Source organism: Siphateles boraxobius, unplaced genomic scaffold (genome assembly GCF_051911475.1).
Source record: "Siphateles boraxobius isolate OS27281-9 unplaced genomic scaffold, OSU_SipBor_1 7, whole genome shotgun sequence".
NCBI classification, from domain to species: Eukaryota; Metazoa; Chordata; class Actinopteri; order Cypriniformes; family Leuciscidae; genus Siphateles; species Siphateles boraxobius.
The window spans coordinates 8,337,154-8,362,947 of NW_027509197.1; the positions used below are offsets into that span (position 1 = coordinate 8,337,154).

A 25,794-nucleotide genomic window follows, 5' to 3' on the forward strand; every position below is an offset into this window, starting at 1 on the left:
AAAATATATTTTTATACATAATGTGGCTGTTTAATTTGAAATTTTAGCTTCGTATTTGGGCACTGGTGCCATTTGAGTATGTGTGTGCGAGCTGAGATGCCTATGATGCCTGACAATGCTGTCTAAGTAGGCAGCTCAATGAGTATTGAGACAGAGCCATCACGTGCTTGACTTTGGTATATACAGTGTGTTAGTATGGGTGGAGAAAATAAATGGGTGTTTGCAGTCCAGTTGAATCAGTGTGTTGAAGAGTGTGTTGTGCATGTACAGCTGAGAGCAGAAGAAATCTACACCACAAAGAGGTATGTAACAGTCTGACCATCTTAGGTTACTTACATATCAAACTTTATCCTCATTTTGATATCTAAAAGGCACTGTCAGATGATTTGATAATTTTACCATTTTTATTCGAGCATTAATAAATGATCAGTTTATTAAAAACAAGGTCTAACATTTACTATCCTTACATTTTATTTAAACGTGTAAACATTATTTTGATTCAGATATACAAAAATAAAATAAAATATGTTATATAAAAAAAATTAATCAACTGTTTTACTAGTCTCAGCAAATTCTGTCTAAACTAAGCATGTATTTATTTATGTTGATATAATCCTTGTGGAATAATTTTGACCTCTTAAAACAGTTGAAGAAATAATATCATGAATGTTGTAGTTATAGATGACACCGCTCAAAGACACTTTAATGTGTTTTTCTGAAATATTCATTGACATCAAGACTAAAGTCTTTGGTTTGGACACAAATATACATTCTTATGCATTTATTTTAGAAATTATAAAGTCGTGAAAATTATTAAATAACACATAAACATCTTGTAAGTTGGTTTTCCTTTTCTATACAAACCAGATCATCTGTCACAGCGTGTGTATGGCAGGAAACACAAGGAGACGAGGATTTCCAGAAACAATCACTTTTACTTCTAAACAAAACAATAAACGGTTGCAGGCAGGGAATACACTCAGGTAACAGACAACGACCGACCAAGACTAACTGAACAGAAGGATACTAAATACAGATACAAATCAAACATAACAAGGTGAAGACGGGTGACACGGATGAAGATAACGATGAACAGGCTGGTAAGTGAAGGAGTTAGTTCAGGTGTGGAGACAAGAGGGATTCTGGGTAGTGTAGTGCAGACAAGAACAAACAGGTGCAGACGAGGACTGTGACATTACTCCCCCCTCCCGGTAGGCATGACCTCACACCTTAGAACAGGGGTGGGAGGGTGGGAATCCTGGAGTCCGTGCGGTGAGGACCCTTCGGGCGGCCGCGGCGGTGAGGACCCTTCGGGCGGCCACGGCGGTGAGGACCCTTCGGGCGGCGAGGACCCTTCGGGCGGCCACGGCGGTGAGGACCCTTGGGGCGGCCACGGCGGTGAGGACCCTTCGGGCGGCCGTGGCGGAGGCGACCCCTCGGGTGGCCATGGTGGGGAAGACCCTTCGAGCAGCCACGGCGGGGAAGACCCTTCTGGTGGCCGTGGGCCCTTGGGTGTCCACGGCAAGAGTCTATGCCCCCCCCCCCCCCCCAAAAAAAAAATTAATGGGGAGAGTGACTGGGTCAGCACAATGTTCTGGGCTGGACGGAATCAGCAGAGAAGGAGTCTTTGGGCTGGACGGAACCAGCGGTGAAGGGGTCTCTGGGCTGGACGGAACCAGCGGTGAAGGGGTCTCTGGGCTGGACGGAACCAGCGGTGAAGGGGTCTCTGGGCTGGACGGAACCAGCGGTGAAGGGGTCTCTGGGCTGGACGGAACCAGCGGTGAAGGGGTCTCTGGGCTGGACGGAACCAGCGGTGAAGGGGTCTCTGGGCTGGACGGAACCAGCGGTGAAGGGGTCTCTGGGCTGGACGGAACCAGCGGTGAAGGGGTCTCTGGGCTGGACGGAACCAGCGGTGAAGGGGTCTCTGGGCTGGACGGAACCAGCGGTGAAGGGGTCTCTGGGCTGGACGGAACCAGCGGTGAAGGGGTCTCTGGGCTGGACGGAACCAGCGGTGAAGGGGTCTCTGGGCTGGACGGAACCAGCGGTGAAGGGGTCTCTGGGCTGGACGGAACCAGCGGTGAAGGGGTCTCTGGGCTGGACGGAACCAGCGGTGAAGGGGTCTCTGGGCTGGACGGAACCAGCGGTGAAGGGGTCTCTGGGCTGGACGGAACCAGCGGTGAAGGGGGCTCTGGGCTGGACGGGACCAGCGGTGAAGGGGGCTCTGGGCTGGACGGGACCAGCGGTGAAGGAGGCTCTGTGCTCGACGGGACCAGCGGTGAAGGCTCTGTGCTGGACGGGACCAGCGGTGAAGGCTCTGTGCTGGACGGGACCAGCGGTGAAGGCTCTGTGCTGGACGGGACCAGCGGTGAAGGCTCTGTGCTGGACGGGACCAGCGGTGAAGGCTCTGTGCTGGACGGGACCAGCGGTGAAGGCTCTGTGCTGGACGGGACCAGCGGTGAAGGCTCTGTGCTGGACGGGACCAGCGGTGAAGGCTCTGTGCTGGACGGGACCAGCGGTGAAGGCTCTGTGCTGGACGGGACCAGCGGTGAAGGCTCTGTGCTGGACGGGACCAGCGGTGAAGGCTCTGTGCTGGACGGGACCAGCGGTGAAGGCTCTGTGCTGGACGGGACCAGCGGTGAAGGCTCTGTGCTGGACGGGACCAGCGGTGATGGCTCTGTGCTGGACGGGACCAGCGGTTAAGGCTCTGTGCTGGACGGGACCAGCGGTTAAGGCTCTGTGCTGGACGGGACCAGCGGTTAAGGCTCTGTGCTGGACGGGACCAGCGGTGAAGAGGGCCTCGGCTCTGGCTTGACGTGAAGCTCTGGCTGGACGTGGCTGACGTGAAGCTCTGGCTGGACGTGGCTGACGTGAAGCTCTGGCTGGACGTGGCTGACGTGAAGCTCTGGCTGGACGTGGCTGACGTGAAGCTCTGGCTGGACGTGGCTGACGTGAAGCTCTGGCTGGACGTGGCTGACGTGAAGCTCTGGCTGGACGTGGCTGACGTGAAGCTCTGGCTGGACGTGGCTGACGTGAAGCTCTGGCTGGACGTGGCTGACGTGAAGCTCTGGCTGGACGTGGCTGACGTGAAGCTCTGGCTGGACGTGGCTGACGTGAAGCTCTGGCTGGACGTGGCTGACGTGAAGCTCTGGCTGGACGTGGCTGACGTGAAGCTCTGATGGAGACATGGCGTGCCACGGGATGAAGCTGTCCAGACATCTAGAGAGGGCCTCTCTCCAATCCAGACCAGCGATGTCTGGGAGTTCCCGTGGATCTACCTCCTGGGCCCCAAGCCGGTAACAAGCCTTTATCACCTCGTCGCTCAGAGAGGAAGAAGCAACTAGGGGAACGAACCCCCATGTGTATTGGAATGGATCGCGGCTCTCCATCGCCAAAGCCGTGATCTGTCCAACAAGCTCCCAGATCATCTTGTTTGTTTGGTCGGTCGTTCTGTCATGGTGTGTATCTGCGGGAAACACAAGGAGACGAGGATTTCCAGAAACAATCACTTTTACTTCTAAACAAAACAATAAACAGTTGCAGGCAGGGAATACACTAAGGTAACATAGACAACGATCGACCAAGACTAACTGAACAGAAGGATACTAAATACAGATACAAATCAAACATAACAAGGTGAAGACAGGTGACACGGATGAAGATAACGATGAACAGGCTGGTAACTGAAGGAGTGAGTTCAGGTGTGGAGACAAGAGGGATTCTGGGTAGTGTAGTGCAGACAAGAACAAACAGGTGCAGACGAGGACTGTGACATCATCAAGTTAAAAAAAATGTATTTTTGGTAAAGAAATATGTAAGCAAAGTAAATTGGTCCCTCTTTCATATTAAGTGTCTTTAACTACATGTAGCTACTGTACTAAGAATTTAATGGGTTACAATTTTTTTTCGATTTTATTTCAAAGTCCACATTAAACATTCTACTAACTATAAGTAACTTTTCAACTACATGTCAACTAACTCTCATTGGAGTATTAGTATAGTGTAGTAGACTGTCAGTAGACGGCTCGGGTTAGTAGAACAAGTTGACTTTTAGTTGCTAAGTTACTTAGCAACTTGCTAAGTTGCTAAGTGTTAGCAAATATTAAGCAGTCAGTCTATTAATACTCTAATGACAGTTAGTTGACATGTTGCTGCAAAGTTACTTACAGTTAGCAGAATGACTAAAGTTGACTATTGAAATAAAGTGTTACCTTTTAATGCACACATCAAATCTTTAAATCTAATTTAAATCTTTAAATCTTATTTTGTACATCTAATTACATTGGTGATCCTTCCTTTTTACAAATGTATACTTTCACAAATTTTCTCTTTGTCTGTAATGTGAACACAGATGGCAGCCCTTCAGTAAGATGTATGAAACAACTCTAATTGACAGAAATCACCACCTTCACTTTCATCCCACAAGACCAACCTGGACTGTTAAATGCGCTCTCAATACAAAAGGTACAAACGACAAAAATTTTTTTTTTACAATTATAGCTAATAATTTAGTGCTATAGTTACTGAAATACTTCCTTTCCACTAGGCTAAAATGTCTGTGGTCTCCTTGGCAAGATTTCTACAGATCTGTATGTCTTTGGTAATGGTCTCCAGACTGCAAGGTGTGTGATTTGCAGTAGTCTCATTGTTCTGTGTGTAAGTGGTTTATTTGAATTAGTCTCAGTATTGGTGTGTCTCAGGCAGGGTCTCGGCTCCAGCACGTCTGGAGGCCCTGGTTGAACAGCCCTTTACTCTGAGCTGTACGCTTGTCAAGGCTAAAGGAGAATCAGTTAATCAGATCCGCTGGCTGGATGTGCAGAACCAGACGTTAATCAATTACCAGCCTGGTCAACAAGACAGCGTGAGCGGTCAACAACATGTGGAGCTAGCGGCCTCTCCACGGGATGCCAGTGCCATCACCATCAAACGTGTCAGCTATAGGGATGAGGGCTGTTACACTTGCATCTTTGATGTTTATCCAAGAGGCTCAAGGGAAGGACAGACCTGCCTTACTGTTACAGGTGAGTCTTGGGCAAGATATTTTGGGAAAATGCATCTACCCAACTTCTATTGGTCGTGAGCATCATTACAGTGCAACAACACTGAGACTTTAACTGACGGTGGGGATTTTTCATTGACTCCTTTTGCAGATTGTATTGTTACACCAGTAGGTGGTGACAAGTTTGAATGAGTAAATCATTGTATCCTTCACACAACTGATTAGTTGAAAAATGCTGATATATACAGGAATTGATAGATGAATGTGTCATTGAATCATTCACTAAAAAACAGTTAGTTAAAAAATGCTGATTCATTCATGAACAAAACACACCACTATTGTGTAGTGATTCAATTACATTGTCCAATTCAATTGAATTCAATTCAATTGAATTCAATTCAAGTTTATATGTATAGCGCTTCTAGCAATACTTTTTGTTTCAAAGTAGAAAATATTGAAGTAATAATATCAATATGTCAGTAATATACAGCTATGTGGTTTACATAACGTCATGTATTGAGTTAAGCAGACACAGGAAACATATTACACTGAAAAAAGTATATGATCAAGCAATTTTCAACTTTTTTGGTATACAATATTGAGCTCATTTTTTGCAAGTCAGTGTAATGCAATTTAAGTTGAAATGATTTAAACATCTACGTTGATTGTACTTTTTATAGGCAGCAATTGCAACTTCTGCTCATAATAAATACAATACAGAATACAGTATAAAATACAGGATAATATAACAATATAAAGATAATAATTGATAGCAAGGGATTATAGTGTGATAGAAAATCAGTTTAAGACAAAGGAGCTATGGCCACAGAGGGAAATGCAGAGCAACTGCTAAATGAATGAAAGACAAGTGTCCTTACTAGTAATATGACCTACTTTAGTTTATATATATATATATATGCTTTGAAACACTGATAATCAGCTCATTTATCTCATCAGTTTCTGTTCTTTGGCTCATATAAAATAACATTGTGGGAACAATAAAATAGAATGGTTGTGTTTTTGGATGTGACAAGTTTTGTGGATTCTGGTGGAGAATGTGAATGTAGATGAGAAACATCAGAGATCCAGCTGGTCTCATCATCTCATGGATGCTCAGCATCTGCCAATCATTACTAGGGAGGATGTGTTGACTACTGTCCTTCCCTCACTCCTTTACATCATTGATCATGTGGGGGTTGTATTTTGGATGCTTTTTATAGCTATATCTATTGACCTGAATATTTGTCTCATCTGGGTCTAACTAGATCGCTCACTTCCAAAGTTTACCTCAATTGTTTAATGAAGTTTGTCTAGGGACATATTAGTATAACAGATTACATGTATATTGTCATGCCATTGTTGTTAGTATACTATAATCTTATTTTGATTGCTTTACAGCAACGGTGATCCCAGAGGGTAATAAGACTGCAGTGGGTGGTAAACAAGCCTCTCTGGCCTGTCGGTATGCCCTGCCAGAGAAAGTCAAGCAGGTGTTGTGGAAAAAGATTGTGAATAAAGCAGAATCCCGTGAAGTTGCATTTTTTGCAAAGCAGAGTGACCCTGTAATTGAAGAAGAGTTTGTGGACCGTGCAAGCTTGAACCCTTCCCTGTCTGACACAGAGCTCACTTTATGGCCAGTCCGAGCTGAAGATGAGGCCTGCTACACATGTGAGTTCCACACATACCCGGATGGCACAAAGAGTGCCACAAGTTGCCTTACTATTTTTGGTAAGTCCATCAGGGTTTTAGTCTAACTGTTACAGTGAAATCTTCATTAGTTGGATAATGCCAATATTTGTCATTAAGATGACAATAAGTTTTAAAAGTTTAATTTTAGTTTGGTCTGTCTCAGCGAGCTAACAGCACTCATCAGTGTCACGATGGCCATTGAAATCATAGGCAGTGTTTACTGTTCACAACCAAACAGTTGATGAACCCCATTGACTTCCATAGTATTTTATTATAGTATTTTTTCCCCCATACTATGGAAGTCAATTGGGTCTATCAACTGTTTGGTTACCCATATTCTTCAAAGTATCTTCTTTTCTGTTCAGCAGAAGAACAAAATTCATACAAGTTTGGAACAACTTGAGCATGAGTAAATGATGACAGAATTTTCATTTTTGGGTGAACTATCCCTTTAACAGCTTTAACCTAAAACACGCAAGCTTAACATAATTATTATATAAATTCTATGTATTATTAATTTTTTTACTTTTTAACCAATTATTTAGTTGAGAGTGTATTTTTCAATGGTGATTTTTCAACAAACTTTGATTTTTAGACTCTGAACTGAGTGAAACACAAATCCAGCTCGGTGTATATAGCTGGTTGGGCTGTTGCACAGAGTGGTAGCGAGGGCAGGACAAGGCTAAACACGAAAGCACTGGAGAAAATGATGACAACAGACAGAGAGAGAGATATGAAAGAAACTCATTGTAGGAGGGTGAGACTGTGAGATCTATGATTTATTCAGACCGTGTCAGTGAATGACTGTGTCACTGTTCCACTTACACAGTGCTTTTCTCTATGTGCTGCTCTTGTTCTCGTGCCCTGTCTCTCTCTGATTGATGTTCACTTATTGCTTTTGCTCTGTACTGTTGCATTTGTTCAAACTAGAGTATGCGACCACCAATGATTACTTAAACAGACTGTTTACCCCAAAATTAGAATTATGTCATTATTTACTTATAACCTTTTGTTGTTCCAAACCTGTATGACTTTATATCTTCAGTTCAGTGGAACAGATATTTTGATTAATGTTTTTGTTCATACAATGACAGTCAGTGGGACCAAAACAGCAAGACTTTCAATGTATGAAGAACAAATATTTTGTGTTTTTCAAATCAATATTTTCATAATATCTTTTGTGTTCCTCAGAAGAAAGAAAGTCATATGAGTTCATAATTACATGAGGGTGAGTAAATGATGACAGTATATCAACTATTAATTTAATTACATTCACTTATCTCTTATTCATACCAATCTTGTATTGTTCTGGTGTCATGGATTTGTAAGAATGTGAATTGCTTATCCTCTGTTGGAATGACAAGCATATACCACTTTTTGGGCTGTGCTGTGGTTTGAATGGGCATCTTTGTAGCTTTCAAATACTGCTGAAACTATGTGGGCTGTAAACACTCAGAGAAGGCATGCAGATCTGTTTTTGAACAAGACCAAGTCTTGGTTTTCAAGCCAACACAAATGGTTATCATTCAGAGTCAATGTATGATTACGACTGCCTCCGAAAACTGATAAATGCTGCATTCGTAGGACACATTCCAAGATTGGAAGGCATCAAGGCACGTCCACATGCAATGTTAGTTTGACTTACTGTGTCCTGAGATACCTTCATCTAATAGATTTTTGAAGGCAGCATAGATGTATCCTTCGCTACCTTTGATATCCCCCAATCCTGTGCTTTCCATTTCTTTGACAGATGAGCTAGAAAAATAAAGATCGCATCTGAAAGTTGCGGCTGGTAGTCAGTTTCCGTGTAAATGTAAATTTTTGATCAACGTTTTCCATTTATGATGTCATTTCTAGCAAGATATTACTATCGTAGTCATTAAATATTCACTTAGTTTTAACCAAAGCTTGCTCTATTTTGTTGTAGATCATTAAACTGTTACGCTGACTCAGAAGCCTTCGTGCGAAAACGCTGCCTGCAAAGTCCTTGCCTGATAGGGCAGCGAGGCAACAAGTCAGCTGCCTAAGTTTTCGAACACAGCCTATGTGTCGGGATCAAGGGGTCAAGGTTTAGCTTTTCAGCATGGCTTTGTTGGCCCCTGCTGGTAGATGCTGTCAAGGTAATAGTCATGTCTTTGACATTGAGATGACTATTTGTAAATGTCTTTTTATTTAAAGCAATTAAAGAATTTAAATTGATTTAAGTGAATCAAGAAAAAGTTCAAAGAACAAGTAGTCAATTTTAACTCTTTGCAAATATTATATTTATTTCAAAATGTGCACAAATACTCTCTTATTCATATGACTATGTCAAAAACACATTTAGTTATAAATTACCTAAAATCACTGAAATTATTTATCTTGTATTTTTAATTTAAAACAGTTACATTTGAAAAAAAGTTGAGTAGTTTGCACCAATGTGTCATGGAATGGGTAGACTAAAGGTGCGAGGACTCAAATGCAGAAACAATGGATAATATTTATTAAGTAAACAAACAAACATAAACTACAAACAAAACTCCCTCATGAGGGAAAACGAGAACGATAACAGGCAGAATCAGGAAACACAAGGAACATGGACAACTTGGACAACTAAAGCCTAGTTCACACTACATGATTTTAAAACGTCGGGCTGAACTGTGCGGTCCACACTACATGACTTGCTCTCTGAGAAATCAGGAGTGTTCAAGTTGTTGAGCTGTTTGCACCACACGACACAGCGTGATTGATCCACAACAGGAGGTAACGCACTACACGAGTTGACAACAACTCTGTCACCCAACGATTCTATCTTGTCTACAAATCTATCCATCTAATGTCTATCTTGACGCGAAACAGCACGCGCGCCAATACACAGCGAAGAACAACACGCGAATATGGACGTCAGACAGAAACTAGTGCTGCAAACTGTTTGCGCGATCATTTGCTCAGAGAAAAAACGCAAAAAAATTAAAAAATAAGAGAGTATGGGCGAAAGAGTGGATCTGCATACGTGAAGAGCAGGTCTGTGCTACAGAGAGAGTTGGAGGTGAGTACAGCATGTTTATATCGGAGATGTTGCTGCATGTTTATGTTTAGCTGACAGCAAAAATCACGTATTTACCCGCTGACCTCAACTCATGCCTTGCTGTGATTGGCTGTTGCTTATGACATCAGTGAGATTGAGTAGTGCGACAGCTCTGGATATCTAGCATGCTAGATATTTTTCTAGGCTCGGCGACGTGTCTGCGAGGCGTCTGCGAGGGTCTGATGCGTTGTTGGCTCTTTCATACTAACAGATTGGCGAGCGTTCATCGCCACGCTAATCCCTCGCGATTTGCACCCGATAACACCCTGACCTGTCGGTGAGCTCAACGATTTGCAAATCGGGCTTAAATCGGGCTTAAAATCATGTAGTGTGAACTAGTCTTAACCAGCACAGGACTGCAAACACAGGGAGAAACAAACATAAGAGGGTAACGAGGTAGCCAGGTGGGACAAATTCATCAATAATGAGATAACAAGATGTGACAGGAGAGCACATGGCACAAGGAAATACATGACAAGCCATGTGCTCACAACAGACCAGACTAAACACAAACACATGACAAACCGGGAGTGTCAGAGCTCTGTCATCATACCAAGATATAAACCAGACAGAAGTGACAGAACCCTGACACAATGGATATCACTGTTGGCATTTCACCAGTTCTATTGTAAAACATGTGTCAAATATTACATGTTTAGCTATTTAAATCTTACCTCGCACTCTTTCAACATTCAAAACTGAAGCATCTTGAATTCATGTTCTGTTCTTTTATTTGATTGACCATCTCAAACATTTTTATATGTACGAGCACATTTAGATCGCTGAGGCAAACAGCCTAAAATTTTGATTTTAAAACATTTGTCATCCTAACAACAAAGAGAGTATCATCAAAAATGTCTAATGTTGGGTGGACAAATTGTTAATTTCTAATGTTAATGCTGTTTAAGGATGCTGTAACTGTTCACTCTGCAGGTCCAAGTCATCTATCTCTACTGATGGCCATTCACATGTAGCTGTGAATCCTGACTAAATAAAATGTTTAAAATGTTTTACACCCCCAGACTAAACTCTCTGGGAGTAAGAAACAAAACCCATATATTGTATCATATACATTTACAGTCCTACCAAAACCTCAAGTAAGCTACAAGACCGCATCTCCCGGTGTGATTGAGGCTAACTGCACTGCCGTCGCAAGGCCACAGGCTGAAATAGTATGGAACGTGGAGGGAAATGACCGGATCATTGGTCAACCTCTGACCACCACTATTCAGCAGAGTGACGGGACGACTCTGGTCATCAGTACGTTGACCATCCAGGCTGGACTCCTGAAGGATATCTCTGTCAAATGTCTTGTTCATCATAAAGGACTGGAGAATGCCATTGCTGTTTCCATGAACACTAAAAGTGAGTGTGAATTATTTTATTATGCACTTTGCTTACAATGGTTTATATTGAATACATTTTTTTTTCTTGATCGTTTGAGGTAAATGGGTTCATTGTACTATGAAAACCTAATGTAGCTTTCAGAACTGAAAACATCTCGGGTAACGTATACAACCCAGTTCCCTGAGAGGGGAATGAGTTGCTGCGTCGTGGCATGATGATATGGGAATACGAAATAGACTCGACGACAGAAATGTGCGCTGTCAGATTAAATTTGTCTTAAGAAGATGCACAGGCATAATGCGACACAGTGAACTGAATTCCCGACTCGGTGAACTGGGTTACTTATGTGGGAAGGACCAACCAGCCTCAGCACATACATCATGCAGTGTATGTGCAGGTAAGACCCTTGGAAGAGGCCATCCTCCTAGTGGAGTGAGTCCTGACCCCTAGAGGCAAAGCCATTTCACATGCCTTATGGACGCAACCTCGGCCACGCCTGTACCATGCTGCCCAGCCCCAACAAAGCTGGAGGTGTGAGGGAGAATCAGAGGGAATAGTGGGTTGTACTTTCTTGGAGGCAAACAGATCCACTTCTGCTCTGTTGTATATCTGCCATATGGACTGCACTACTTTTGGATCGAGTTGTCATTCCCCAGGCCTCGGCCCCTGCCTAGACAGGATGTCTTCTCCCACATTTATATACCCCGGAATGTAAAATGCTCTCAGAGTGGAACTTGTTCTCTGCCCAGAGCAGGATCTGTTGCACCTGCTTGAAGAGAGTTCACAATCTTCACAACCCCAAACCCATGAGACTCTGTGTATTCTGATTTCCCCACTGAGAATTACCACCCTTTTCCCCAACTCATACACTTCAAAGACACTCCGCTGGGAGATGGTGCTTGCACAGAAAAGTACAGGCTACAACAGACAGACACGCAGTCCCATAGAAATGGAATGCTTTCCACTAATTAATTTACAAATCTGTCTAATGAATGAACATGCATTTCCCAAGTACACTTTGTGTATCATTACTGTTTGTATATTGTCTTTTAATATTGTATAGTGTTATGCATGTCTGATGGTAGAACTAGTTAATGTAGTCCCATCTAGGTGGTTTCTCAAATCAAAATATTCCTTGTTTAATAACTCACACTTTGGTAGAGTCACATCATAGAATGCAGTGTTTGTTATATTTATCAGAGTATAAATGGACACAAACTGCCAGCTTACTCCAATCATACAAATGAGTCAGCTTTTCAAACAAAGGAACTTTCCCGCTTAAGAATGGCAACTCTCTCATTGGTCAAGCCAAAACTCAAAGTTGTGATCTCTGTGGAACTTAAAAGCCCACGCAAAATTCCCTCAGCACTCGCTGACTTCTGCTCCTGATTGCTGTTCACGTGAGACCCCATCCGGCCTCGCTGCAGCAGTTGCGCTGACAGGCTTCACACACATCGAGCCATGTGTACCTTCCTCGACCATAACAGAGTCAACTAACTTCACAAGTTCCCTTTCAGTCGAGAACGTCAGACGTAGTCGACGGTCGACTGAATTGGGAGATCGCTAGAGAGCCTGTCTTCTTCGAGTACTATTGAACGAGCCAATGTAATTGGCGTGCGTGATTCGCATCACACACTCCGCCCCCGCGGCGCGGGTATAAATACGGAAGTGGATGCACGCACTAGTTGCCTTTCGCTTCGGAGCCGATCGTTTGATGTCTCTGAGAGTGCTGTTGTCTACAACGAGCGAGTGTGTCGGTGTTCTTCAGGAAGACTCTCCCAGTGCTGGTGTTCTACAGCGCGAGTGCAGCGGTGATCGCGAGCTTTGAGCTCTCAACTGCTGTTTTAACAGCAACAAATTTCTAAATGTTTGTGTGTGTTGATGGCTGGTTAGAGGGCGGAAAAGTGAGTGCTTCACTGTTTCAGTTCTCTGTTCAGTGTTGCCGCGGTCATTCCCCTGTGTGCTCCGGCACTGGTGACGGTCCTATTTTCTGAAAGAGCAACACGGGTGCGTTTGCGTCTTTTTCAAGATGTCATTCCGCCCGTGCGTTTCTGGGTGCGGTCGTTCCCTGTCTCTCTCTGATGGTCACAACTGTTGTGTCACGTGTTTGGGCTTACTGCATGCTGAGACAGCTTTTGTGGACAGCTCATGTTTTCACTGTGGGAACATGACTGTCGCAGTGTTGAGGGCGAGACTCGCCTTCGTTCGCGGAGAGCGAGTCCCCATTACCATGCCCCACCCTCGGGTGCTGTGTGGGATGGGTGACCGGAGGATAGTGTTGGATGTCCCGCCCGGTAACCATTCCCTGTGGGCTCCTCACTCCTCCCTTCCACTGCAACCACTGGAGCCTCCTATGTTGTCTGCTGGTCCATCTGTAATTGGTGGGCCAGCGATTTCACTCGGGGCTCCCCTGGAGGACAGGACGCCGATTGCAGCATCGGAGGGTGAGCTGATTTCTAGAGATGATGACTCGGCTGCATTGTCTCCCTCCGGGAGTTCAATGTTGCCCGAGCCGGATCCAGAATTATCAGCTATGCTGAAACGGGCCGCCGAGGCTGCCGGGCTCGAGTGGAACCTCCACCGTGTCCCGTTCAGTCTCGGTTGGAATCTGGAGTTTGGTATCTTGGGGCGGGCCGCGCTGGTTCTCAGCTCGCCGCCCCAGTGCCTTTCTTTCCCGAAATGCATGGAGAGCTTATCAGGTGGTGAACAGCATCTTTCTCTGCCAGAAACTGCCTGAATAGCTTTTCCCCCTCAGTACCCTTGATGGAGGAACGGTGAAGGGTTGCGAGGTGTCCCTCCATTGGAGCGGTCTGTCGACACAGGTGCACCTGTGTCCGGCGGCCGCAGCCTTTTGGGGGGATCCTCGTCTCCCCCCTAGGGCCTGTGAGGTTTTGTCCGTTCCGACGGGCAGGGCTTACAAAGCCTGTGGACAAGCCGCTTCCTCTTGCATGCCATGGCGTTGCTGCAGGCTAGGGCACCCATGGCATGCACGAGGGTAATCCAGACCGTGCGCTCATAGGTGAGCACCGCACTGCATCCGACCTCACCCTCCGTGGTGCGGGTGTCGTAGCGTGCGTGATCGGTCTGGCGATGTCCACCTTCGTGGTCCAGTAGCGCCTTCGTTGGCGCAGCCTGGTTGGTATGGCGGATGCGGACAAGGTTCGGTTCCTGGTCTCCCCAATTTCCCAGGTTGGGCTGGTCGGCGACGCGGTGGAGAACTGCATCCAACAGTTCTCTGCCGCTCAAGCGCAGACGGAGGTCATCCGGCACGTCCTGCCCCGGTGGCCAGCTGCTGCCTCCACCCGCCGCCGGTGGCAGCTCCTCCGCCTGCTCGTCGCCGTGGGCGTTCCCCGGCTGCCGCTCCTGCTGGCCCGCCGCAGCAGCCTCGACCCAGGCCTTAGCATGGAGCCGGCCGCAGTAGAGACACCCAGTCCGCTCCAGGCGCTGCCAAGCCAGGTGGCAAGCGACAGCGAAAGCATTCCGGAGCGGGCCGCCCAGGAATGGAGGAGATGCTCTTGGAGTGGCACGATCACTCCCTCCCCCCGGGTGAGGGCCGGGTGGAGCCTTTTGTTTGTGTGTGTGTCTGTTCCGCCGCTGGCTCCCTAAAAAAAAAAAGAAAAAAAAAAGCGGAGCAAGCGGTACCCACACTTCAAAGAGAGAGCAATTTCATCTGTTCCTGGGTCCCAAGAGGGCCAGTCTGGCGGGTGTGACCCTGTATAGCCTTACACCCCTCAGCTCCCCCTTGGTCGCCAGCAGGCAGCTTGGTGCGTTCGAGGACCCGGTCATCCGCCTTCTCACGCGCCCCCTGCCGCTTGTGGAGACAGGTAAGTGTTGCACAGCACACTAACACCACTCTCTCTACTTGGCTGCCCCACCTCAGGCTCGGCTACCCCGCTCAAGTCAGTGATAGTCATCACATTAGGTGTTGAGCAGACGTGCTCCTGAAAATTCAGTGATATTCATCACACCGAGTGTTGAGCAGTGCTCCTGACTTGTGCGTGCTTATCTTATACTGCTGGCGAAGGATTTGATATAGCCGCTCCTCCAGCCGGTACGAAGGCCAGTTGTAAACTCGTTCTTCGTGCTACTAGGTGGTGGGTCGTGACCATCTTGGCCCAAGATTGGTCTGCAGCTTTGACCTGAAAGACATGTGCTTCAGATCTCTACCTCCCGCACCGCAGGCCATCCTGTGTGTTGCGTCTAAGGGTGGAGTATCAGTACAGTGTCCTTCCCCTCGAGTGCTCCAGAGCCAGTTGGGTCTTCAGGTCAACTGGAAGAGAGTAATCTCGCCCACGGGCTGAGTATCTCTTTTCTAGTTTTGGAGAGGTACTCTGTCCAACATGTCTCTCCAATGAGAATGTGTTCAGCTGGTGTTGAAGTGAGAAAGGGTCCGACTGAAAGAACTTTCAGAGGCTCCTGGGGTATATGGTAGTCGCAGCCTTTGGCTCCCTCCATATGTGACCGCTTCAGCGCTAGCTTCACGATCGAGTCCCGAGGTGACCGTGGCAGAGCAGCTCACCCTGTGTGACTATAGTTCATCCCGGTCTGCTGCCAAACCCTCTTCAACAGAGGGGCCATGTACAAAGGGCGTGTTTTAACGGGGGCCTGGGCGACCCCCGACTACACGGGCATTCGTGCCTCGAGTTGTTAGACATTGCGACCGTTGCGCAAGCTTCCCCTGCATGTCACAAACTCACCCGTCACCTCCTCCTTGGAGTCAGACGCTTCTGAGGGCGCCTTGTTCCACTCCTCCCGCTTACTCAATCGTGCCGCCATCGAGCCTCACGACAGTTATAGCCAGAGCAAGTGGAGACTCCATCCCCTGGATCCGGCTGGGTCATGACCATTCCGGGGCCGCTCAGTTGCCCCCCCGGTTTTATTTTTCCGCCAGTGTTTGGGTAAACCGAGCGGACTACCCATGGACAAACACTGGGTCTCAGCTGCCCCAGGGGCCCGCAGAAATGCGTTTAACCCCAGTGAGCCTTCTAAAAGTGACTGCGACTCATGGTCACCTTGCGCCTGCTCAAGTCAGTGAAATCATCACTCTTCATGTTGAGCAGAATTGCTCCTGAAACTCAGTGAGGTTCATCGCACTCAGGTGTTGAGCAGCAATGCTCCTGTAGCTCTGTGAGTTCATCACAGGTAGCTCAGTGAATTCGTCACACGCAGTGCTGAGCAGAAATGCTCCTGGTGCTCAGTGAAGTTCTTCGCACTCAAGTGTTGAGCAGAAATGCTCCTGCAGCTCAGTGAGTTTATCACACTCAGGTGTTGAGCAGTAATGCTCCTGAACCTCAGTGAACTTGTCACACTCAAGTGCTGAGCAGAAATGCTCCTGTCGCTCAGTGAAGTTCTTCCCCACTCAAGTGTTGAGCAGAAATGCTCCTGAAGCTCGGTGAGTTTATCACACTCAGGTGTTGAGCAGGAATGCTCCTGAAGCTCAGTGAACTTGTCACACCCAAGTGCTGAGCAGAAAATGCTCCTGAAGCCCAGTGATCTTCACATGTTGTGTTGAGCAATGCTCCTGTCTTTTGCGCCCGTCGCTTGCACCTACGTGCCAAGTCAGGAGAGGAACAGGTCTTCATAGTTGCCCCTTATTGGCCCAACTAGACCTGGTTCCCTTCAACAGCCTTCCTGACTTCCCCTGAAAACTCTTTCGGGGACGGGGCACGATGGCACACGCGTTCTTCCCCCGGAGATTCCGGGCGGTCTTACATCTGAACGCGGAGGTTCAAGTGGCTATCACAAGAACATGTGATAGTTACCATCACTTCTGCGAGCACCCCCTAGAATTGGGTAGGTGCTTACGCCTTTAGAAGTGGAACCTAGTCGTTGAGTGCGTCTTCTCTCCAGAGGAGATCCTGAAAGCTTTCGATCACTTCAGTGCTCTCTTTCCTGCAAAATGGGTTTCAGTAGGCTGTTTTCCTTCACCCTCAAAATGATGTTGCCTCGGTGTTTAAACGACGCTCATCGTGTTGCAGAAGTATGCAGAAGCACGTTCTGATCGTCAGGTTCCTGAGGAGCAAGGTCTTGTAAATCCTTGTGTCCCTCTTTATCCTCTTGGGCCTTGTCCCTGGTGCGACTGCACTGCAGAGACTGCCCCTGAGCCACTGCAGGCAGTGAGTTAAAAATTCTGTTATATCAGTTCTCCTGCTCGCGTGGTCTCTACTAGAGGGTAGGGACTTGCTCGGTTTCGGTCAACGTATTGTGCCTGGAGTCTGGGCCGGCTAACTCTCACAAGCTGAGACCCCGGCTCGGATTGTGCCCAAGGTTCCTACCTCTCCCGTAATAGGAGCAGGTGGTGAGCCTGCAAGCGCTGCCCTGGAGGAGGCAGATCCAGCCCTGGCTTCTCTGTCCGTTCGCTTGGACGTGTACAGAATGCAAGTCATAGACCTCAGACCAGCTCTTCAAATATCTGTTGGAATTCAGCAGAGAGGGAAGGCTGTTTCCATGCAAAGTTGCACTTAGTGCTTGCCTTCATTTCGGCAAAGATCCGAGATGCAACATGTCCACTTAGGTGTTGAGCTCCTCTATGATGAGTGTAAAGTGCTCCGCCTGGGCGTTGACGATATGCTTTGCTAAAACAGATTCTAGAGTTGGGGGCTGGACGACACCTAGTTGAACCGCTGCCTCACGTGGGCTCCCTTCTCATGAAGCCAGTTTCACCGTGAGCCCGGTTCAAGTGTCGGCTTGCTGCGCCATTCCCCTCCTATGGACTGGATACGTGCGCCTTTTTACTCCAGTTGAGTTCCCTTAAAATTGAACCCTGTTGAGTTCCTCCACACCCCTCCGACGTTGGACGTGCGGAACGTCTGGTGTTAGGCCTACCACTCGTAAGCAGTGTGGAACCTGTGTTAGGCTGGGTCCATATGTTGCGGTCCCTTCGGTGACCCCATATGTGTATTCTTCCACGATACGGCTCCCTGCGGTGAGCCCGTGTCTTCCCTCGGCAGAGTCTCTCTGCCGTCACTGTCCGGTGTGTCTCCCCCCGTCTTAGGCTGGAGCCACCCCAGTGACATTCCATATGTTAGACTGCCCGGTTTCCGCCCAGTTCATATGTGTATTCTCCACATTACCTCCCTCTGGGTTGGATGTGGCTTCCGCAGTGTCCCTTCCTTCCAACGTACGGGGAACGCTTTCCCAGTGGTCCTGTAGGAACAGCAGTGACTTCCCTGGCCTAAGCCCTGTCCTTCCCCGCCTTAAGTTTGCGGGGGCATCAGGAGGCTTTGGTTTAGGCACTGGAAGGTGGCAGCGTTAGTGGCGTGTTCAATGGGTGATCCCAATTCAGTCGACCGTCGACTACGTCTGACGTTCTCGACTGAAAGGGAACGTCCTGGTTGCGTATGCAACCCACCGTTCCCTGAAGGAGGGAACGGAGGACGTAGTCCCCTTGCCACTACCGCTGGACCACCGCTGACCCCGGGTTACTCTCGGCTCCTCAGCGAAAAGCAACTAGTGCGTGCATCCACTTCCGTATTTATACCCGCGCCGCGGGGGCGGAGTGTGTGATGCGAATCACGAATGCCAATTACATTGGCTCGTTCAATAGTACTCGAAGAAGACAGGCTCTCTAGCGATCTCCCAATTCAGTCGACCGTCGACTACGTCCTCCGTTCCCTCCTTCAGGGAACGGTGGGTTGCATACGCAACCAGGACGTTCTCCATTGCTTCTTCATTCAATGTGGAAGAAATCGGTTACAGCTTCAGCACCATTGTACCGAACTATCAAGACTTTCTCCTCTCGACTGTATATCCGGACCCTCTTCAACAGCTAATGCAAATGCAAGTATCGTACAATGTGCTAAATTGATAACAAAGGAGCTTTGTATTAAGGGACTGATTGTTCTTCCTAGAGTTTAAATTACTCTTTTCATAGCTTCATTTTTCTGCTCTGTTCTGGTTTTTCAGTCACTTTCACTTTACCATGTATTCGTGATTATGTGTTTTATGTGTAGGTCTGCTTATAAATCAATGTCAATTTAATGATTATGATCACAGCTACATGCTAAGAAAGAGTTATTTTTCTGTGGCCATGGAAAATATCCTTTCTGAAGAGTTGATAGATGACCAATACTGAGTGTTCGCTGGATGAACAGATTAACTGATGGTAATGTTAATTCAGCTACATGAAGTTAATTTGATTAACTAATCCAAATATTTATCTGTAGCAGCAGAGCCATAGCAGCATCCGTGGACTTGGTGAACGTGCGTGGGGACAGAGCTAGGCCAAAAGGAAGTACTCGATATTGGTAAACTTCGACCTCGAAAGCAAACCTGAGAAACTGTCAAGTGTCCTGGCAAAATCTCAAAATGAAAATATGCATTCTTTAGATCTATTGTCACAAACCAATCCCAGAATTTATTTTGTGGCACTAAAAGTTTGATGATTAGCATCTTAAAACTGGATGTCCAAAGAGTACTGTTTAGGCCCCGTAGATCTAAAATTTGACACAAACCCCGCCCTTTTTTGGGTAATCAAAAATATTGACAGTAGAAAGCTCTGTCAATAAGTAGAAAGTTCAAGTGCCCTGAAGCTGCCTTCGCCTTCTTGAGTGAAGATGGGGCGAATGGCCCGTCAGACGCCTCCACCTCCCGAATCACCAATGGTGGCGGGATAAGTAGAGATGCCTACTCCAGTGTTCGAAGCAGCTGGAAATTGTTCATTCAGTGCCCCTAAAAAACTGGCTGGCATCAAGGCTCTTCCAAATAACCCTTAGAGGTTTCCTTTGTTTTTGTTTTACACCACAGAAGCCTCTCCACAGCAACAATATCAGCGTTGAGCGACCGAAAACACAGGCTATCTGCTTAGTGGCACAGAGGGCCGGTTCTGTGGCCCAGTGGAAATATTCCTTTCAAGTCAAGTCAAGTCAAGTCACCTTTATTTATATAGCGCTTTTACAATACAAATTGTTTCAAAGCAGCTTTACAGAGATAACAGGAAAGTAAAGTTGTAATAGTATTGTTAAATTCAAAATTAAATGTTAAATGTCCCCAACTAAGCAAGCCAAAAGCCAATGGCGAATGAAGGCGAAAAAAAAAAGGCGACAGTGGCAAGGAACCAAAACTCCATCAGGTGACATAATGGAGAAAAAAACCTTGGGAGAACCCAGGCTCAGTCGGGGGGCCAGTCCTCCTTTGGCCAACAAACGAACAGTGTATGATTATGATTTAGGCGGCATAATAGGTCAGAAGTCAGATTGGATCAGAACTTTCACAATATTTATCCAGTTCATCTGGTTAGGGGTCGGAGTCATCACGCCGGTATGGAGATGAGTTTGTTGGGGCCATGAGGCCTTCACAGTGTTGATGAGGCTGGCACTTCAGGGATGCGTTGTCGTCGTGTCCATGTGATGGTCCTTCCTCAGATCTAGATATGGCCTGGATCCGGCGGTTTGCGGCAAACCTCGGGATAAACAGAGAGACTAATATTAGCGTAGACGCCATCCTTCTTATGATGTACAAAGTACATCAGGATTTATGGGAAGTGTTCCCGGTTCCGGCTGATCTAAACTATGCAGCCTAACATTGAATAATAGCAATCTATAATGTGTTATGTGTATGCTAAGCCAAAGAGATGTGCTTTCAACCTCCAAAGTTAAAACTCTTCTTCAGAGCTAAATACAGCCATAAATCAACCAGACAAGAAACACAGTGTGGATGATAGACTACATAAACTTTATCAATGTAGATATCTAAACACCTAAAAGCTAGATGACTATTTCATCATTTAATTCCTCAGAATTAAATGCCACGCGATTCCACATGACTTTCTTCCCTCGAGAATAATAAATCAACTGGATCGGAACTTAAACTGAAACTTCTGATAGTGCATCGCCTATACACATCGGGACATTTCAAACACAGCTCATTCAAACTGCAATCAACATGACCAAAATCTGGGACGTGAATAATGGGACTCTATTTGTCTAAACTTCAAATTGTCAGAAAGAGTGACAATTTAATTTTGATTTAAATGAATCCAAGACCTTGACATAACGCTTTCTTGTAAGAAAAGGACAAAAGTATATATTTTTTAAAGGATTTATAAAAATTAACCCCTGTGACATAACAGTACCTGAAGTTGAAGAAACATTCAATAATAAAATATTCTGAAATTCCTCAGGTGAAATAGTAATTGAGAACAAATGCTCTCTTTGCTTTTCTCTGCTTCTTTCACCAGTTGGCACGGCACTTACTATCCTGATCTCTGTGACTACAGTAGCGTTCCTTCTTGTCCTCTGCCTCTGTTTCTGTTTGTGGAAGTGTGTCCTGCGTAAGAATGGTGAGTATTCATATAGTTATCTTAAAGACCAATGAGAACAATCCAAAACATGCAGCTCAGCAAAATGTTTTGTCAAAATCATACAAAGTAATATACAAGGACACATTTCGGTCATCATCAGGCCAGCCTATTTCAGTTTAAGATCCCACCATACAAATGTCTATATCCTGTTGTGCTCTCAGATGTCTGTCCAGTTATCTGACAAACTGACGCCAGTTTTGCTCGTGCTCTAAGTTTTGTCATTGAAAATGGTTTGTCACAATTAAAAGCAAATATTGTCTATGAAGGACAAGTTCGGTATTTTACACTTAAAGCCCTGTTTTAAGATCGTTTCTGATGAAATAGAACGGTTAAGATTGAAATTTGGACACATGCTGCTGGTCCGAGAATTTTCGGTTTCTGTGGTAGCACCCCCCATCTCCACAATGGTTGCATAGGTTCACTGGAACAATTCTTCCTAAAACGCATTAAACTTTAGTTTACAAAGACGTGAAACTCACTGAGTGGTCTGGGGTGTTCACTGATAAGCTCACACAAAAATCACTGCAAAAGATGCTTTCCAACAGGTTTTATCGTAGTTTTTGTCCAACTCCATTGACTTATATTGGATGTTCTGTGAGGTACGGAATTTCTCCGCCGCCGGAAATGGAAATGGGGTTGATTGTATTCTTTCTGTAGTCTTATGCAGTCGCGGTATTGTAGGCTACACTATCCAAACATTTTTAAAAGATCAAAGCTATCCGTGTCAACTTGGAAATGGATTCCGAGACATTTGTATGGGACGATGATGGTTTTGAGATCGATTTTGATGGACAGAGTTACAGGTTTGAACCTGAATATTCAGAGGAGGAATTCAACGGAAGAATGTACGGGTGTGAGGCGTTTGGAATAATAGGTACACAGTTTTACAACGAATGATAAAACCTGTTGGAAAGCTTCTTTTGCAGCGATTTTTGTGTGGGCATATCAGTGAACACCCCAGACCACTCTGTGAGTTTCACGTCTTTGTAAACTAAAGTTTAATGCGTTTTATGAATGATTCTTCCAGTGCCCCTATGAAACCATTGTGGAGGTGGGGGGGTGCTACCACAGAAACCGAAAATTCTCGGGCCAGCAGCATTTGTCCAAATTTCAATCAGAAACGTTCTTAAAACAAGGCTTTAAATGTAAAATACCGAACTTTTCCTTACATTTTACAGTTTGAGCTCTAAGTGGATGTCCGGTTTTGAAAGTATAATAATTAACACTCTAGAGAATAGCTTCATGGAAATAGTATGAGTGCAGCTTCACTTTGTGGCCTTTTGCTCAGGGCAGTGAACATAACTCATTAAAATTATCCGTAGCAGATTGTTTATTTGCGGCCATGATGTTTACTTACCTAAGGCTTGTTCAAGCCAGTACACGCTGTAGTGGCACTAGTTTTTAATGTAAACACACCCAGCATATTGATTCTGAAGTCAAACTACTGCTGCTGCTTCTGACAAGAGAGTTCATTACAGTCTGGTTCTTTAAACAAACATGGGTCAATGACAAATTAAGTTGTCCAAAGAGGATGAAAAGGACAAACCTTGTAAAGTAATCTTTTTACTGCTGTTAGTTTGATTTATTTTTGAAAATCATTCATTATGTCATACAAACAACAACTTATTTTGTTAATGGTTCAATGACTCCTAGCTTTTCCATTATTTTTGTATGTAAACATGTAGTAGCTGGACGTTGCATTTTTTTCTTCATTTTGTTTTTGTGCAGCATCTCACGCATGGGGAAAACGCTTTTAGAATGCCATCAAGTTAAAAGATGTTCAACACATCTTTGTTTCACTCCTCTGCACTTGTGTTAAAATGTGTTCCATGCTAACAGCCCCTAAAATTGTAATTTAGACAAGATAGTTTTCAAATATGTTTTTTTTTTTAAGGTTTTCATGATTTCAAATCTAATGTTTGCCAACCAAATGGTTCTAAGTTTTTTGGGGGGAATTACAACAAAATAGCCTCTTCATTTTAAAACAAATCTTTTTCATTTCTTTTTTCATTTAGAAGATAATAAATACATGTTTTATTCCACAGAATATTAGCCTGACTTAAAAAAAATCATAGAAAAGGTGTATTAAAGTTATTCTATAATATGAGTCCATGTACTGCAATATATGACTGTTGTCCTGTGCCATATAAATTTATATATATAATCATGACAACTCGGAATAGTTTTAGCATGTTATTCAATATGGTAATATCAATGTATTTGGTCTTGGTGGACTAGATCTGCTATGCTGCTGCTGATACAGAGCAAGTATGGACTTGCTACTGCTAATAGATACACAGAACTAGACTAGTTACATTTTGAGCAAGCAATCTCATTTGCTGCAGGATCAGCAGAGGCCAATAATGTGAATGCTTGCAGGTTGCATGTAAAGGACCTATCAGCCTGCACCCTATATATATATATATATATATATATATATATATATATATATATATATATATACACACATATATTATTTACACATTATATATAACACATTTACAGTAATATCTATTTATAATAGATAACATTTAATTATTGTGAAACCATTGTCCAATATAGCTGTGGCTTATGATTTTTTTGTGTGTATGTTTGTGATGTTCACATGTTCTACATGAGCAGAGACTGAAGAGCATCAATTACAGAGAAGAGGCCGAGAAGACAGAGAAACAGACGGTTGAATGTAGGTGTCTTCAGGAAGTGCAATGCCTCTTCCTGTGACCTATTTCTGCTTTCCTGTGATTGCCTTGTCTGCCCTTAACACCAATCCTTCAGATGTGATCTATTGAAATGAGAACTTAATCAAGTTCTTTAAGGTTCTCAAGGTTTAACATGCATTTAACAACTTATAATGTTACAGTCACTTCTGTGATCGGTCTCCACAGAGTGGATCTTTTGACCGTGGCAGGCGGATATGCTGAGACACCTATGAAGACGGAAATCTCCTGTTATCACGTTCCGTGCTTTTCCAACCAGTGACACATCTCTACATGAGGAAAGATGCTACATTGTGAACAATTTGTAAATCCATCACTAATATGAAGTTTGCCATAGAAGGCGTATTATCTCGACACAGAAGGAAATTTAATTAAGTTAGCATTGATCTGTTTTAATACTGTTATTTTACCCACCCAGAAGGCATCCCAGACAGCAACATAGTGTCGGCCCAGATCCGGCCCACATCTGGTACACGTGGATTCCACACGACCCGGATGTGGGCCGACACTATGTTACTGTCTGGGATCTGAATCCCTAAATGTAAAAGTACGATAAAGACTTCTTGTATTCTCTGAAAAAAATAACTATCCACTCAAAAAAGTATAAGAAAACTAGGGTAGAATAAGGTTAGGGTGTGGCTGGACGCCAAGCTCCACGCATTGATTCTGCAGAGGCCAGAGCAATGGTGGGAAAACTAAACCATGCTGGAGATGCACTCAGAGGTCGTGACTGCTTCTCCAAGCGTTCACTATACCAGTGGAAATGCATTATCTGCAGTCTGCTGTGGAATTAAATGGCTGATGAATATTGCATTTTTGCTGGCTTCCTTTCTGGGAAATCATGTGGCTTTAAGCATGTGCATATGTGCAAGTCAGTGTAATAACAACTGATAAAAGATGAAAGAGTTTTAATTCTATCCCATGTATATTAAATAATTCTGCCATATTCTTGAAAATGTGAGAGTACTGGCCACACCTTTAATTGGAATAAAGAAAATCCCTCAGAATTCTGTCTATTCAACACATTATGGAATAAAGTACTTTATTTTCCTTTTGTGATATATGGATGTTGTATTTATTGTGTAAATTGTATTGACTTGTTTATGTAATGCATTTCTGTAACTTCACATCAATAAGCAAAGAAAGTCTGGCCTTTGATTTTATTGAATTTGTTATGATATTAAATGACTTTGTAATTGTGTTGCACCGTGTACTTTATTATGTGGAGTTTCATTCTAGTAGCATAGCTGCTTTGGAAGTGTTGAGGGCAACAGGAGATTTTTTTTATTGATCTCTTGAAATGAATATCATCACTGTATTAAGTTGACATACAGTAGTCAACATTTGAAGTGGATCAAAAAGTTCATCAAAGTTGTCCTAAGACAAGAATAGGTATTGTTCAAAATTCATGTATAACTTTGATGAAAGGTTTTGATCCACTTCATATGCTGACTACTGTATTTCAAAGAGTGTCTATTTCATCACATCAGCGCCTATTTAATGTGATGCAGTTTTGGTGGTCAAGACATTAAAGAGAAAAATAATGTCCAGTAGATGCAGTTTTTACATTTTTATTTATGGAATATTCAGATTTTCTTTTCTGTTGTGTAAATCATATGTTGATTAAATAAATTACACAAAATATGCCTGGAGCTTTTTTAAATATGTTATAGCTGGT

The 25,794-nt window shown here is 44.6% G+C and overlaps 1 protein-coding gene across 4 annotated transcripts; it reads left to right on the plus strand.

Moving 5' to 3' along the window:
* The first annotated feature begins 187 nt into the window (after positions 1-187).
* Positions 188-25,758, plus strand: LOC143723887 (OX-2 membrane glycoprotein). 4 transcript variants are annotated; one of them, XM_077216752.1, is made up of 10 exons: positions 205-302; positions 868-1,100; positions 4,349-4,461; positions 4,544-4,619; positions 4,698-5,018; positions 6,395-6,724; positions 10,833-11,117; positions 21,277-21,378; positions 24,022-24,082; positions 24,285-25,758. In XM_077216752.1, exons 4-9 carry the CDS (start codon positions 4,550-4,552, stop codon positions 24,078-24,080), a joined length of 1,167 nt encoding a protein of 388 aa, XP_077072867.1. In that variant the 5' UTR covers positions 205-302; positions 868-1,100; positions 4,349-4,461; positions 4,544-4,549; the 3' UTR covers positions 24,081-24,082; positions 24,285-25,758. The 4 variants fall into 4 exon arrangements, with proteins under 4 accessions (XP_077072866.1, XP_077072867.1, XP_077072865.1 ...); XM_077216751.1 differs by lacking the exon at positions 868-1,100 and having other exon boundaries at positions 188-302; XM_077216753.1 differs by having other exon boundaries at positions 275-302; positions 24,022-25,758.
* Positions 25,759-25,794: the final 36 nt, after the last annotated feature.